The sequence below is a fragment of the Panthera tigris genome, chromosome C1, assembly GCF_018350195.1.
Source record: "Panthera tigris isolate Pti1 chromosome C1, P.tigris_Pti1_mat1.1, whole genome shotgun sequence".
NCBI classification, from domain to species: domain Eukaryota; kingdom Metazoa; phylum Chordata; class Mammalia; order Carnivora; family Felidae; genus Panthera; species Panthera tigris.
Window position 1 is genome coordinate 124,713,091 of NC_056667.1, and position 17,235 is coordinate 124,730,325.

At 46.0% G+C, this 17,235-nt stretch overlaps 1 protein-coding gene across 5 annotated transcripts in view; it reads left to right on the plus strand.

Annotated features, from left to right (window-relative positions):
* The window catches only part of MGAT5 (alpha-1,6-mannosylglycoprotein 6-beta-N-acetylglucosaminyltransferase), a 335,238-nt gene that overhangs the window by 114,538 nt on the left and 203,465 nt on the right, over positions 1-17,235 (plus strand). For 3 of the 5 annotated variants that reach the window (XM_042994303.1, XM_042994304.1, XM_015545082.2), the window contains one exon: positions 9,532-9,914. In XM_042994303.1, the coding sequence (XP_042850237.1) occupies positions 9,674-9,914 (241 nt within the window). In that variant the 5' untranslated portion in view covers positions 9,532-9,673. Of the gene's footprint in view, positions 1-7,295; positions 9,915-17,235 lie in introns of those variants that run through there. The other 2 variants (XM_042994306.1, XM_042994305.1) reach the window with 2 other exon arrangements.

Consider the following 17,235-nt stretch of genomic DNA (forward strand, 5'->3'; position numbering starts at 1 on the left):
TGTTTTCTGAATTCTTGGAGTTGCTGTGGTTTCACTTTTTTGGGATGGGAAATTCTGTGAACTGTGAATAACCTATGGGCGTGGTGAGTGAAACTCACAGAACATGTGACAATCTTATTTGATCCACCAGCGACAACTTCATTCTTACTCCTTTGTCCACCTTCCACTTTGTCCACCTGTCCAGTAGTGTGCACACCCAAAGAGGCTAAGCCAGAATGAGATCATCAAGTGTTGGTTTCCAACTGTTTGCCTTCCCTACCACGCCCTCTGGTGGAGATGGCCCTCTGTGAAATGGCCAGAGGACGGTTGGGAGTGAGAACGAGGGCGGGGTTAGAATAGGGCCGGCAGGAAGGAGGGTGTGTTCTCGATGCAAAGTCATTAACGTTATTACTGTATTCGAAAATTAAGTTTGCTATTGATGCTGGATATGGAGCCCTGAACTGCATTCGGGAGGCAATGTAAGTGCAAGGCAAAATACCTACTTCAGATGGGTGGGGTTGGAGGTTTCTCTTTCCCCACCCACTAAGAATGCAGGTGCAGCATAAGAAATGAAAACACTGGGCACAGGACTGTCTTGGTTTGATTGCTTCACATGTAAAAGGGACTGGGCCATTTAAAACCCAGACATAAGAGAAAAACAACACTGAAACCCAGACATGAAAAAAGCTTCCCCAAGTATCCTAAAGGTGTGTTGTTTTAATGGGTGTCTTTCAGTTAGTGACTCAAAATAGGACTTGTTTAGCCAGGTCTAAAGGGAGCAGGCTGTTTTCACTGAGAATGTGTTTTTCCTGTTTATAAAGAAAAGTACTAGAATGGGTCAGAGGGCCAAGTCCTGAAAGTGGAAAGGAAGGGCTCCTGTTCACACCTGTTGGAGCCAGCACTGCAGTTGGTTCCTGAGATCCTTTGCTCCCCAGGATGGGAGGTGAGCTCAGTGGTCCTCACAACTGTCAAGGATTCCCACTTGAGATTTGGGGCTCTTGCTGGGCGGGCCCTACAACTGATTTCAAGATGGTGGTACTGGGCCTATGTGTCAGGGCCCTCCAGGTTAGTGAATAACCTCAGAGCCACTCCCCAGGACTTTGGACTTACTTTGGAGGGAAAACGTGCCTTCTGTTTCCTTCTGTTCTCCTCAGCCTCTATGTTTAATGGCACGAGGCCACCCTATTTAGAGCAAGAATCTCCCCCCAGACCGTCTCTATTCCCTATACTAGTAATGTCGTTAATGTGTATTTTTCTTCCTATCTGTTGATTCTTCCAACCCCTTGAGGTTGGTGGGACATGGCATTAGACTTAGAGTTCCTGCATATCACTGGAGTGTGATTTCTGATTTGTGTTTCATATTGGTAAGTCTCTTCCATTTTGAGTTTCTGCAGGCAGCTGGTTAGATGTAGCTAGGTATGCTAGAGACCACATCGCGTTAGGAAGCAGGACCTGGCTTGATTCTGACTCTAACTGGAAGACATAACGTTTTCTGGTCCTCAGTGTCCTCTTTTGTAAGTTGAGGGTCTGTACCTAGTTACTGTTTTCCTAAGAAAGACCTAACATAGTGTCCCAGTCTGTCTGAAGGTATTTTACATATTTTAATTTATCATATTTCCTTTAAAAGTCGATTAGACCAGTGAGTTGCTCTGGGGAGTGCAGTGGGTTGTTTGGTAAGATGGTGTATGGTCTTTACAAGGTTAGGACCCACTTGATTTCTGTATCACATTTTGGTTGCAGACTTGTGGAAACACAGATTCATCTCAATGGCAAATGGTAATGATGCCTGTTATTTTTTAAAAGTAGTTTCCCAGGAGCACCTGGGTGGCTTAGTCAGTTAAGCACCTGACTCTTGATTTGAGCTCAGGTCATGACCTCATGGTTCGTGGGATCAAGCCAGCATCGGGCTCTGTGCTGACAGCATGGAGCCTGCTTGGGATTCTCTCTCTCTCTCCCTCTCTGGGGAGTCAGACAAAGAAGTCTCTGAAACTTAAAATTTATGACTGACCCACATCTAGCATTTAATTAGGGTATCAGACAGTTCTTTGTCATATAGTTTTATATGAACAGATATGTAGTCTTGAATTTTATAGAACAAATAGGCAAACAAAACCACTGCCAAGCATCAACATTCTGACCAAATAACATAGAAATTCAAAGTTCAAACTCCACATATACAAAGATAGCTAAGGAAGTTTTGTGTAAAAATTTTTCTAACAGATTTTTTTAAAGAACATATTTTAGGGGTGCCTGGGTGACTCAGTCGGTTAAGCATCCAACTCTTGGTTCCTGCTCAGGTCATGATCTCACGGTGTCATGAGTTCGAGCCCCATGTCAGGCTTTGCACTGGCAGCATGGAACCTGCTTGGGATTCTCTCTCTCTACTCTCTGTCTGCCCTTACCCTACTCGTGCTGTCTCTGTCTCTCTGAAATAAATAAATAAATAAATAAATAAATAAATAAATAAACTAAAAAAAACACATTTTAGTTTTTTTATTTTTTATGTTTTTATTTTTGAGAGAGAGAGAGCGTGCGCAGGGGAGGGGCACAAAGAGAGAGAGAGAGAGAGAGAGAGAGAGAGCCAGCCAGCCACAGAATCCAAAGCAGGTTCCAGGCTGTGAGCTGTTAGGACAGAGCCCGACACAGGGCTCAAACTCGTGAACTGCAAGATCCTGAGCTCAGCCAAAGTTGGATGCCTAACTGACTGAGCCACCCAGGCGCCCCCAAACGAACATACTTTAAATGAAGGAAACCAAAATTCAAATGAAAACATTTCTGGAGCCTCAGAGATGGAAACCTCTCTGGGAACCCTGAAGTCCTTTAAGCCACAGTTTGAAAACCAGTAACTAGGATCCTTTACCCCCTACTCATCCAGCTCTGACAGTGTTCTGTGCTTCTGTGACTTTCCCCCTTTCATACATGTAGAAACTGAGATGGACTCATCTAGGATAACATGGCGCCAGTGAGTGGAGCAAGCTGTAGACCCAAGGTTTCCAGGCCTGGGAGCACGTATTTTTTTGGCTCCTCCTCACCACCCTTTCTGGCATCTTTCTGTGATCATACCATCTTGGATAACCGGTTATGAAACAAGCACCCCCCCCCCCCCCCCCACTTTTTCCCCTTCACGTCTCTTGTCTTAGATACCTTTTTGTTCCCACAGTCATTGTCCTTTCTGGGATTTTTTTTTCTAGAGGTTTGTGTTTTTTTGTTTTGTTTTGTTTTCTTTCTCTTTTACTACCTATCTGCCACCATATCCTCTGTAGTTTAACCCCATCTAATCAGGGCACAGTCATTTCCCACTGCGATGTGACAAGATCTTGGGGTAAAAACTTCTGACAGGTAAGGTACAAATATAGACTCAGAGTGCCCGGGTTCTTTGTGGTTCGCACCAGAAGGAGGTCTTGGAGGTCATTGCTCACTTGTGTTTCTTCATCTCATTTCCACCATCCTGCCCTTTCATCTAGCAGACACTTAATGACCATCCACTGTGTGCAAGATACCACTATTCCTTGCGTTTCCTGTGTTTAGGGTGCCTATACACCCTGTAGCAGAGATGTAAGAAAGGATTATCCTATAGAGTAGTAGGTAAGAAGCCCCTCAGAAGAAGCACAGACTGCTCTGAGTGTCCCAGGGAGGATAAGCTCTCTTCAGTTTAGGGAGTCATGGGAGGCTTTATGCAGAAGGTGGGGTTCAGTTGTGAGATATGGGCAGGATGGATTCCCCAAGGCGACATGGATGAGCAAGGTTGACTTAGGATTTCTTAAATGTTACTGCACAATAGGAAGGAAGATAGGAAGTAGTTGAAGTGGTACGTGGTGTGTGGCTAGGACAGAAGAGGGATGTGGATGACTTGGTTTGAGCACACCTGGCCCATGTGAATGTTGGACCAGCCAGCTGTGAAGGGATTGTCCTGTGGGGCTGTAGGAAAAGATGAAATCTCTGTGGTTGGGGTTGGCATTGCTCCTGAAGGGACAGGCAATCCCAGCCTCCTTCATCTTCTAAAGAGAATGCTCCTTGTAAGAAATGGGCCCCCCAAGGATATTGGATGGGTTCCTGAAGGAACTGATTCCTCAGTCTCCATTGGAGCTGGGCTGTTGTTCTCTGTGTTCGCACGTGGTTTGAGAAATTGGTATCTGGCAGGCAAAGCAGGCCTTGCCTTGTAGGGCAGCGTGTGAGGTTGATTGGGAGCTTGTAAGAGCAGCCATGTCTGGTGAGCTGGTGGCAGATTTCTCCATGTAATTTCCTTCTCTTAGTAGGCCTGTGGTCAGCCCTTAGTAATGGTACCACTGGCCTTGACTGGGCTGTGGGAAATGGGGAGGCGGGGAGAGGTGGGTCCTTGCTGGGTCTGCAGTGGCCCATGCCACTGCCTTTCATCTGCCTTTCTCCTAAGTACAGCTCCTCTTCGTGCCCCCAACTTTGGAGGTGAGTTTGCTTTTTACAGTAACAGCTTTATTGAGATATGATTTATATATCCTAAAATTCTCTCATTAAAAGTCTATAATGCAGTGTTATGAATACATGCACAGGATTGTGCAACCATCACAATTAAGTTTGGAACGTTTTCATTATCCCCCAGATAAACCCTTGGTCGTCACCTCCCAATTCCTCCATTTTTGCAAGCCCTGAACAATGACTGCTATATTTCCTGGGTCTGTAGATTTGCCTCCTCTAGACATGTTATAAAAGTAGAATGATACAATATGTAGTTTTGTGTGTGTGTGTGTGTGTGTGACTGCTTTTTATCGCTTTGCATAGTGTTTTCAGGGATCATCCATGTTGTAGCACATATTGCAACCTAACTTATTCTTACTGGTTTAGTAGTATTCCATTATATGTATTTTTCTCATCTATTTGTTGGTTGAAGGACTTTTGGGTTTTGGGGGGTTTTCTGGTCTATTATGAACAAGGTTGTTGTGAATGTTTGTGTACAAGTTTTTATGTGTGGGCATATACTTTAATTTCTTCAGGGAGAATTTTAGGAGTGCAGTTATCTGGGTCACATGGTAATTCTGTGGTTAACCCTTTGAGGAAGTGCCAGAATATTTTCCACACCAGCTACACGGTTGTACATTCCCACTCATAATATATAAAGGTTCCGATTTCTGTACATCTTCACCAGTACTTGTTCTTGTCTATCTTTTTGGATTATAGCCATTCTAGTGGGTATGAATTGGTATCTCATTGTGGTTTTAATTTACATTTCCCTAATGGCTAATGATTTTGCTCATCTTTTCATATGCTTTTACTTTTTAAATGAAGAGAACTGACATATTTCCTTGCCAAAGATCTTTGATCAGTTTTGGAAAGGTGGAAGCCAGATTTTATTGTGTGGAGGAGTGAATGGGAAGGAAGGAAATGAATGCTGCTATTTTTGAAGCACAGGAATGGAAGAAATGGGTCTTAGGGCATTGAGTGGCAGTGATGGACCTAGAAGCTTAGCTCATTGCAAACATACTTGGTGCAGACTTCTTCATGGAGTCGTGACCTTGGGCTGGCATTACTCAGGTTGGCAACAAGGGCTTCTGAGATAGACTGTCTGCCCTTTTAGTGTCTATTGGCTCCATTTTGCCAGAGGATTCTACCTACATTAGAAAGTCTGGAGACAGGTAGATTCTCTGCTGGATTGACTGCTTTTCGATCACTATTCTGCAGCCTCTTGATGAATTTTGTGGCCATTACTGATGGTGATCATTAAGTTCTTTCATGGCTCTAGCACCTTCTGGTGAGGATTGCTGTCCTGTTGTCCTCCCTTTACTGTGGAAGTTAGGGGTGTCTTCCAGATAATGATTTGGAAGAGGTTTTTAAAATTCTATGTTGGTAGGAATTGTACAGATGAGTTCTAATCCACTTCTCTGCATGTGCTGTGGCTGTGCTAGAATAGGTGCTGTTATTTCACACTGTAGATTCCACTGGAGAAGAGACTATTCCTGACAGCTCTGTGGTTACTTGATATCTGGGCCCTCAATAATCAGAGCTATTCTCTGAGTTTGGGATTGGGGATTTTCACTCCCAATTTGTATGTCTCTGAGCTGGTGTCATTTAACCTTGGCTGGCTTTCTCGACCACCTTTTTTGCCCTGCAGATGTGCCACCTGGGCAGTTGTGACTCTTCCCAAGGTCAAGGCAGAGAAGCATGCCACCTTCTAGTGGGGGCCCTTTTTCAGTTTTTGGGCCTGGCCTTGCCCTTGCTTCCACTTTGCAGCCTTTAGCAGCTTCTTCAGGGGATTCACTGATGAAGTGGAGTGGAGTTGCGTGTCTAAAAGTTAACAGGTAATTCTTGCATACATTTGGGGTTCCTCCTTAAAATAGTAAAGAAGATTGTCAGATGACTGTCATTTTAGTATAGCATCTAGTGTACTTGCCCTAGGAAAATCCCTTCAGCCCTGGGGTACAGTTGACTCACTGCTGTGAGTTATCAAACAGGAAGTGCAGTCACTTCCTAAGGACCCAGGGGCAGCCCCCAGTTCGAGTGGTGGCTTTAAAACAGAAGCCCCATGAGGCTGAGATCTCTCTTGTGTTGCTTGTTCAGTCCCTGGGGACCGGTGGCAGGAAGTGCTCAGGATCCACCATAGAAGGAGTGGAGGAAAGAAAAGGCAGGTGCTGCTCACCCTTATTTAGAAGGGCTGAATAGGGGCATCTGGGTGGCTCAGCCAGTTAGGCGTCCGACCCTTGGTTTCAACTCAGGTGGTGATCTCACAGTTGGTGAGTTTGAGCCTCATGTCGGGCTAACAGTGCAGAGCCTGCTTGGAACTCTCTCTTTCCCTCTTTCTCTTCCCCTTCTCTACTCACGCTTACTTGCTCACTCTCTCAAAATAAATATATTCAAAAAAAAAAAAAAAAAAGAAAGAAAGAAAAGGAAGGGCTAAATAAAGTGCCAGAGTGCCTGGAGGACAAGTTCGCTGGGCAGCAGGTGGTGTATTGTGCCCCTGGGGCTGGTGTCTTTCTCTGAGAATGCACATGGAGGGAGGGTCCCTTAAAGGATGTCATGGGATCCCATTCAGGTGAAACTGGCAAATAATCTATATAGACAAGTGTTTTATTTTACTTTTTATTTAAGAGAGAGAGTACACACATGGAGGGGTAGAGAGAATCTTAAGCAGACTCCACAGTCAGCACAGAGCCCAATGCGGAGCTCAGTCTCATGACCCTGAGATCATGATCTGAGTCGAAGTTAAGAGTCAGATGCTTCTTCGGGCTCTGTGCTGACAGCTCAGAGCCTGGAGCCTGCTTCAGATTCTGTGTCTCCCCCTCTCTCTCTCTGTCCCTCCCCTGCTCATGCTCTGTCTCTTTCTCTCTCTCTCAAAAATAAATAAACATTAAAAAATTAAAAAAAAGAGATGCTTAACTAAGCCACCCAAGCGCCCTAACAGACAAATGTTTAAACTGAAGACTAGCAAGGGACCTTATGGGCTCTCTGAAGGGCTGTCTGAAGCCATTGTGACCAGAGTTGGGGCTTGGGGAACAGACCAGGTTTGGATTTATCAGTGTGATCTGCAGAGGGCCAGCCAGGTAGGGAGAGCAGCTTGAGTGAATACGGGGAGACCCTGGAGAAGGAGTTATGGTGTGGGGTTATGGTGATAACTGACCAGCAGGTGCAGGGGGTGTGCCTGGGACGGAAGAATTGAAGTGTTACAGTATTGCAAAAGGGAGTTTGAGCCACACTGTATAGACGGTGCAGTGGTATAGCATAGAGGTGACATCCATCTGCCTGGGTCGGAGGCTCTCAGACTTGAGTAGGCATCAAAGTCGCCTGGGAGATTTGTTGAAGCACTGATTGCCGCCTGCCCCTCACCCACCCTCCAGAGTTGCTGATTAAGTAGGTCTGTGTTGGGGCCTGGGCATTTGCATTTCTCACTGGTGCTTCTGCTGTGGAGTTAGGGACCATGCTTTGCAGAGCCAGTTGCCTAGAATTCAGAGGGTGGTAATCTTGCTCTGTTAAGGGCCAGTAGTAAGTGTTTTAGGCTTCTGAGCTACATAGGATTTCTGTCACATTTTCTTCTTTGTTGCTTTTTACAACCCTTTAAGCGTGTGTACAAACAGATGTTGGCCATAGATAAACAGGCTGGTGGGGAAAGAGGGGTGGCATAGGGGAGACAGGGCATGGTGGGACAGGCTGTACTATCCTAGGCTGTCCCTAGCTTATCCTTCTGCCTCATAGCTGGTGACCTTTGGCAAGTTCATCTCTCTGTGCCTTTGTTTCTTCATCTCCAAAACAGATGATATTAGTAATTTTTACCATGTAAGACTCTTCTAAGAATTTAGTGAACTAAGGCACAAAAAGCATTTATCCCACTCCCTGGGACATACCTAGAATTTATTTATCAGTTGCTGTTGGCAGTGATACTACAAGTTACTAATGGCTGTTCGTAGGTGAAGAAACAGTGAAAAGGAAGACCAACCCAGATCCACCGTATTATAGATCCTGAAAGCCAAATGCTCCAAGAGCTCACCATCATTTCTTCTTAGATGGCTTACAAAGAAGAATGCTTTGAACTAAAACATAATGCACACTCTGAATACATCCTGGGTTAGTACCCCATAGGAGCTCAGCTTTTCCCTTGGCACACTTAGAAAATGGTGCCATTTGTAAGCTGGCTGGTCCTTGGGCCCAAGACTCTGATTGAGGGGTTGGAGAGTTTGGCCTACTTATAACCCATTTACAACCTCTACTTGAGCCTCGTTTTTTTAGGAAGACTGATTTAAGACCTTGGCCCGAATAGGGCACCAAATAGGATCTGCCTGATCAGGATCGAAACTGTGCCTTTGTACCGTACTCACATTTTGCTGCATGGTGTGAGTGAAAGTGAGAGTTACAGGAAAGGAGTCTTAATCACGTGCTCCATATTTTCTGAGTTGAAGTATGCAAATGAGTGCCGAGGTGCCTCTTTCACTCATGGTAGCTAGAACAGGAAGATCACCGGGTACCCTGGCATAGCTTCTCTGCGCTGGTGCCCGAGGAGAGGCCACCTGGTGGTTCCTGAGAGATTCAACTCCTCTCTCTCTGGACACTGCTAATGAGAGCTGGCCACACTTACGTAATACGGGGGCTTTCTCCCCTTTCCTGGTCTAGCCCCCTGAGGAGGCGCCCACTTTCTTGCTCACCTCTCCAGCAGCATGCTCAAATCTTTGCCAGAGCACATACTAATGACTTTGTAAGCTCAATTTACAGATGCACACGACTACCCCATGTTGATAGGGCTCTGCCCTCCACTTGGGTTTTTGCTGACATTCAGTAGAATACCCTTCCATCTCCTCCCCACCTTGTAAAACAGGCTTCCTGTTTTTGAACTTGGTCCAGACTGGAACAGCCCTGCTACACCTGTTAACATAGTCAGACACACATTTCCTCCTCTGTATTTGTGCAGCTTTTGTCGCCTAGCCAGATTTCCCCTCTCAGCTTACAGATCTGGAATCATAACATAAGATATTGAACTAGCAAATGAAGAAAAAAGGAAGTTTGCATTTTGGAGCCAATTGAGTGAAAACGTGGCTTCTGGTTTGTTTCACTGTGTTTGGCCACGACCACTCTACTAACTTTCCCCCTTCTTCACAGCAGAATGGAAATGAGGAAAGGAAATCAGCTGACGCAGGAGCCGGAGTGAGACCGACGTGCCCACAAACCCAGCCTGCACCATGAACTTGTGTCTCCCTTCTGCGCTTTAAGAGCCAAGGGCAGGTGAAGTTGCTGGAGAGCAATGGCTTTCTTTACTCCGTGGAAGTTGTCCTCTCAGAAGCTGGGCTTTTTCCTTGTGACTTTTGGCTTTATCTGGGGTATGATGCTCCTGCATTTCACCATCCAGCAGCGAACTCAGCCTGAGAGCAGCTCCATGCTGCGTGAGCAGATCTTGGACCTCAGCAAGAGGTACATCAAGGCGCTGGCAGAAGAAAACCGGAATGTGGTGGATGGGCCATACGCCGGTGTCATGACAGCTTACGGTAAGCGCGGTGCTTCTGGGGTTTCTCGGTGGGATGTGGCTTTGCCTCAAAGTGACTCCAGAGGCTCGCAGCCTTGGTTTTATCATGGATTGAGTGCCTCCCTTGCCACTGCCTTCGTGGCAGGGAGTTGCACACAGAGGGACACTTTTAGAAAGTTAAAGCCATGTCCTTGGGGAGACTGAGTTCTTGTGCACACTAACACTCAGTCCCAGGACCAGTGGGGGCAGAGCAGTAGCACTCGGTTGTATGTCCAGCTAGCTCCCTTTCCCGCAGCACATTTCTGGATTGCACGATCTCATCCGGGAGTATGATCAGGGAATGTAGAAAAATATTCTTGTTATCTTTCCCTAAACAAAACTTAATTAAGGCTGTGTGGTGGTAAGGTACAGAGGGTGGGGAGGAATGCAGGGTGGAAGGAGGACTAGGGGAGGAGGGTGAGGTAAGGACAGGGCGGGGGGGCTGGGGGGGATGAGAAACTCAGAGTCCAACGTGTGCCTCCCTCTGGCTAGTATGTAGGACACTTGGTCTTATGTGCTGGCTAATAGCTTTAGTCTTCAGCTTCTTCAGTGTTGCCTGCTCTTGTTTCTTGCCCTTGCCTCTCATTGCCCTTATTTCGAAAGAAGTCTTTTTGTACACGTTGCTTTTTTTTGTTGGGTACCTAAAAACTCTTTTAGAAATGAGGTTGAGGGGAAAAAAATACATACAGAATAGTATTTATTTTTCTCTTGGCAAAAGTTATGCTTAATATAGAAAACTTTGGAAGCTGTAGACACGCAAAAGAGAAACCCAAGAATAAAGAAAATCACATATAAACCTACTCTAGGAACTAACCACAATTAACATGTCACTGTATATTTTTCTGATATTTTATGTATATGTACAAAAACGTGTATATGGGTATATGCAAAATACTTGAAAAAGCATACATACACAATACAAACAAAAATTGTAGATGAAATTTGGATCGTAGGACGTCGTGGGGAGCCTATCTCCCAGCTCTCCTATGATCACCAAGGATGAGAATGGACTTACTCCATAGAAGATGTCCTGTCATTCTTGCTCGTTGACAAGTCTAGTCACTGAATGCAGACTTTAATGGCCTCAGGGTTTGGGACCCAGAGGTGTAATATAAATGAGATGCAAGAATGGATTTGGCTGAGGTGGAAAGGTTTGCTGTTATACATTGTGACACGGCAGTTACGGACTCTAAAGTGTATGAAGTTCAAATGGTGATTTCCTGAAAATGTATAGCAGCATTTTGAAGCTTGAATTCAAACACAGGAAGTCATACTTAATTTGACATAATTTGTTTTTCTTTTTGAAAGGATCCAGGAAATGTGGTTACTTTTAAATTTCAGCTATATGTTTTGGTAAGGAGAAAATGGTTGCTTTTAATGTATAATGTGGAAATTTCTTTTTCAGTGCCTACTGAACACTGTTAGTAGTGCCTACTATTGGAATAATCACGCTATCTGCTTTTAATCTGTTGGATTTGGCAATGTCAATAGGCATGGGCTCTCAATATGCCTGAATAAATGCCACCTTTTTTTGATCTGATGGATAAAAAATGAGACTCCATTTTGAGAGTCCGCACTGAAAAACAACTAGGTAGTTTTTCAGAGTGGATTTTTAAATAAATCATGGACTTCAGTCTTCTGTATTTCCCAAATATTGTAGGTAAGCCATCAGAACGAATAAATAAAGCAAATCGTCACCATTAGTGTCACTCATGTGTAACAAATAAATACAACAAGTAAAATAGACGCCTCTTTCAGGTTTCTGGTTCGGTACATTCCGTGTTAAATATTTTGGGGAATAGGGGAGTAGTTCCTTTGTAATTTCCTCCTTCTGTTTATCTCAGTCTGTCACACTTTTTCCGTGGGAAAGAAGAAAACCCATAAATGATAAATTTATAGAATTAAAATTTTCCTAGTTGTTTTGAATGTTTTTATTTCTTGTTTGCTGCTGAACATCTTCCTAGGCTAGGCTTCCTTGGCTTTCCAAAGGGTAGTGATCTGGTCTTAGCTTCCTCGGTTTTCTAAAGCGTAGTGATCTGGTCTTAGCTTTCAACCTCACAGACCTCATGTGTTGTAGAAAGTTACCAGAACCCCAGAGTAGTCTGTTAGAACTTCAGCCCCACATTATATGCTTATAAACGTAGGAGTTTGGAGCTCAAAGATACTACAAAAATTGATTCCAATTTCCTTTCACAGATAAACCTTAGCAAAGTAATTTTTCTTTTTCTCAAAAACAACAAAGAAACAAACAAACAGCCCCTGCCGGCAAATGCAACACACACTGCTGTTTTCCTCTTTTCATCTCATCAGCTAGGCATGTCAATCAAAGTGTTCTTTGGAGCTGAGTTTGTGGAATTTAACTGGACTGTGCCTGTGCGCTTGAGGCATTGGATCATCATGTGGCGAAATCCCACTAAAACAGTTTGTCACCTGGGCACTTGTGGCATGTGGAGCTAGATAATTCTTTGTTGTGGGGATTGTTCGTTCATGCAGGATGTTGAGCAGCATCTCAGGTGGCCCTACCCACTAGATGCCAGTAGCACCCCCCTGGTTGTAACCACCAAAAATGTGTGTAGACATGGGGGGCAAAATTGCCTCCCTCCCCACCTTGGAGAATCACTGCACTAAGAGTGAAACAGCAAACACTAACAGCATCTTATGGAAGTTTTCAAGCAGATACCTGGTTCCTGTCACTTAAAATTGGACAGCTTGGCTTTCTCCATTTCTCAGTTCTGGGCACCAACAACTGGGATTGAGCAAGGCGATATAGTCCAGGGCCAGTCATAGAAAGCTGGAGAGCCATTCTGCTGATGTGTGCTTCCCCTGGAATCTATCAGTACCAGTTGTGGGCACATCAACAGCCAGGCAGCTCTGGTGGTTGATGTCAGAAGGTGATGCCGGGACGCCTGGGTGGCTCAGTCAGTTAAGCGTGTGACTCTTCATTTTGGCCCAGGTCATGATCTCACGGTTCATGACTTCGAGCCCCCCATAGGGTTCTGCACTGACAGCGTGGAGCCTGTTTGCTATTCTCTCTCTCTCCTCTCTCTGCCCTTCCCTTGCTCGCTCCTTGTTTGTCTGTCTGTCTCCCTCTCTTTCTCTCTAAAAATAAATAAATAAACTTAAAAAAAAACACACATAAAAAAAGATGCAGGGACTGCAGGATGTTCAGTGGTTTAGTTGGATTGGTGGAATGGGGATGAAGACGCATGAGACGTGGGTTTGCAGTCTCTTTTTCGGCCACAGATGCAGCCCATGTACAGAGCGCTGGCTAGATGTCTGCTCTGAGAGAATGAAGAACTGATCCTTTATGGCTGGGATCTGTGCCCACTACGAAGTAATCCCATTAATAGACCAGAAAAGAAAACCACCCTCTTTCTCCCATCCCCATATTGGCATCATCAGAGGCTCTCAGTATGCTACAAACGTGTCTTCAGTAGCCCTGGAAGGTATTTGAGGAATCGTAATAGCTAACTTTAGATTATTACTGATTTTTTAGAAACCCTGGCTTGAGGTCCTAGAGCTGAAGAGTTCAGCAAACTATTCCCTGTGGGTCAAATTCGGACTTCTGTCAGTTTGAGTAAATCAACTTTTATTGAAACAGAACCACTCCCAATTATTGATAACAACTGTAGTAACAGAGAAACATGGTAAAACAGGATTTATTTTACGGGACACCTAAAACCTGCTGACTCCATCTTTCAGTAGTCCCCATAATTCAGTCTGAAACACTCATTGGAGTGCCCCTCCTTGACTCCACAGTTTCCCAGGACTTCTGGGATCTAAGCTATGGGCACCGCGGGTCATAGCATCCTGTTCTTATTTGTAAAGCCTTTGGAATCCTCCTTGTCTCTTGGTTTGTCGTCTAGGGATCTTTGCATTACAATGGCAGAGTTGAGTAGTTGCCACAGGGACTGTAAAGCCTAAAAGGTTTACTGTCTGCTCCTTTACCAAAAATGTTTTTTCTTTCTTTTTTTTTTAAAGTTTATTTATTTTGTGAGAGAGGGAGTAGGGGAGGAGCAGAGAGAGAGGAGTGGGAAAATCCTAAGCAGGCTCCTCACCACAAACACAGAGCCCAACTCAAGGCTCAAACCCAAGAACCATGAGACAACAACCCAAGCCAAAGCCAAGAGTCAGTCCAACTGACTGAGCCACCCAGGTGCTCCCCCTCCCAAATGTTTGTTAAGCCCTGATCTATCCCCAGGGGAGTCTATCTAAGGGATTTTGTTTGGTATGCTAAGACTCTTTCTGCGTTTGAATTCACTGAAGACATCCTTATAAGATGTACGTCAACTTGTCTTATTTCTCTGTCCTCTGAAAATGCTTCTGAGTGGCAGGTATGAGGTTAGTGGTTAGGGGGAGCCAGCCAGTTTGGCTTTGCCACATCCTGGCTGCATGGCCAGGGCCCTAGGGACCCAGACTACTTTGAGAGTGAGTATCCGTTCCTATCTCACCGTGTGATTGTACCGTGTGAACAAGGTGCTGCATGTCAGGGGGTGTTAGTTTGATTAGTCCTCAAACGATAGCAGGACTTTCAAACATCTCATCCCCCATCCTTGTTCTGACTTGAAAAGAGACTTCTCAACTTCTTTTGGGGTTTGGTAATTCAGAAGTAGTGCCTGGAACACGTCCCGGGTAGCCCGTGTAGAACAGTTGGAACATTCGTCTGTGCAGGATGGAGGGCGTTTCTCGTGTGCTCGTCTGTCAGTCCATTCTTGGGGGAATGTGCACAGCCAGGGCCTTCTGTGCAGCCTGAACTGCCTCTCCCAGGCCCGTGTGGCAGGGCCATGCCTGTCGCGGGGATTGTGTCATGAATTCTGTTACCCACCCTAGTCAATGCCCTTCTTATTTCTGAGGTGAATTGATCTCTGTCTCTGGTGGCCTGACCCAAATTCTGATGCTCAGTGATCACCTCTTAGCTATGACACAGGCCCGATCCACCTATGTTCTCTAAGTTAACAGGAATGGAACCTGGGGCAGTGAGAGACTGCCTCCCTTTGTGGCCCGTCCATATCTTATTCACGCTGACCTTTCTCGCCTGTTTGCTGCTCTGGATGCCGGGACATGGCTCTGGACTGGTCACCAGCTTTTCTGCCACCCCCTTCCCCTATGCCCAGTATTCTGTTTCCCTGCTGCTGGCTTCCCTGCTTGATCTCCTGCTCTGCCTTAGCTCCTGTCTCCTGGTCCCCCCTGACTTCTTGAGCCTCTGCTGTCCCCTCGATTGGCTGTTAGCCTTCAAGCCTAGCGCTTTGGGGAATGACTGTGCCCTTCACAGATATATAGCAGTGCTGTATAAGTTTTGTGCATACAGCTAGGAAAAGATGAACAAGGTCCTTGCTCTCATGGAGGCTGTGCTCATTATGGAAGGGAGAAACACTAACTGACATAACCATCAGATAGTAATAAATTCCAGGAAGAAAAATGACACAGGGATATGTGATTCTATTATTTTTTTAATGTTTGTTTATTTTTGAGAGAGTGAGGTAGAGAATGAGCAGGGGAGGGGCAGAGACGGAGAGGGAGAGAGAATCCCAAGCAGGCTCTGAGCTTTCAGCACAGAGCCCAGCGTGGGGCTCAGTCCCACGAACCTTGAGATCATGACCTGAGCCGAAATCAAGAGTTGGATGCTTAACCGACTGAGTCACCCAGGCGCCCTGGGATATGTGATTTTTAAAAAAAAGCACTTGAGGAGCTACTTGGAATGAGAAGGTCAAAGAAGGCCTCTCTCGGGAGGTGTCTGTTAGCCCTACTGACACCAGAGGTTGCCGGGTAGGGTGCAGAGGTGGGGCAGAGCTCAGTTGAGGCAGAACAAGTGAGGCAGACGGCAGGGTGTGTGCCTAAGGCCTGCATGCACCCTCTAGGGACCCAACGGACTTGCTGTAGCTGAACGAAGTAAGCCAGGAACCATGTGGAAGGTGGGCCCTGTGGGCTGTGGACCTCAGTGTGATGGGAGAGGGAGGGAGGTGAAGGGGGATGGATGTTCTTGTGAGTGAGCCTGGTCTGCCCCTTCTTGGGGGCTTTGACCCTGCACTGTTATCCACTGTTACCTCCACCATGGGAAGGGAGGTAAGTAGAAAGGAAGTGCTTCCTGTTACCTTAACGATGTGGGGCTTGCATACCGCAAGCCCTGGAGAAACATGGTAGGGTTTTTGGTTGCAGATCAAGGTGCAGTGGAGCAGTAACTCCTTTGGGCTTTAGGTGGCCCTCATTGACCTGGGGATTCCCATTTCTGAGATGTTAACATCACTTGGGGTTCTGCTCATAGTCTAATGGGAGACCCCCACGGTGATGCCAGTGTGGCTGCCTGAAGTAGCTCATAAAAGGTAGCCCCTGCCCTGTATTGCAGACCGGGGTAACGTTTGGAGAGTTAGAAGAGTCTTTACATGTGTTTCATTCCACCTCTGCTGTGAAAAAGAAGATGAAGAAAACTTAGGTTGGATTTCACTGGAGATAAAAAAGCCTGTGGGGACACTTGGGTGGCTTGGTCAGTTAAGCATCTGACTTCGGCTCAGGTCATGATCTCACGGTTCGTGGGCTCTGTGCTGACAGCTCGGAGCCTGAGGCCTGCTTCGGATTCTGTGTCTCCCTCGCTCTCTGCCCCTCCCCGACATGCGCTGTCTCTCTCTGTCAGATATAAATAAACATTAAAAAGAAAAATTTTAAAAAGCCTGTGAATGGTGTTTTAAAATTTTACTTATTTGCTTTTTCCTTTTTGCCTCTGTTCCTATAAATAGGATCAAGGGCCTGTTGTGTTGGAGGGCTGGGGTGATGGGGAACACCACCACTGTCGAAGCAACGATGCTCACCCTTGAGGGAAACACACTGATTTGGAGGGACACTGGTAGGCAGAAAAAAAAAAAAAAAAAAAGAGCTGGGCTGTTTGGTGTGTCTGAGGAGGACGTGATTACAGGGATGTGGCTGGTGTGATTAAAGAAAGGCCTTTTCTGCTTTAAAAAGCTTAGGACCTAAACCAGGGCTCTCTGGGCTTGGGGCTTCTCCAGGGGTGTGTGGTGGCTGTCCCCCCACGTGGCTCTCCCCTCCAGGCTCCCCGCCTCTGCAGAGCCAGGCCCGGTTTCCAAGCACGCCCAGCGAGGCCCCACGTCTGAGGAGCGCCTCAGGGGTGACAGAGCGTGTGTCTCCGGAAGGGACTGGAGCCTCTTCTGCTCCCCTGGTTGATGAGGCCTGTTGTTTCCTGCTTCACTGTTGCTTCAAGTCCCAGCTTGAGGAGAGAATGTGCATGGTGGGGTGTGCCTCTTGGACTCAGGGTGTCCTGGGCCCTGAAATGAGGTTGCTCCCCTTGCCTGGCG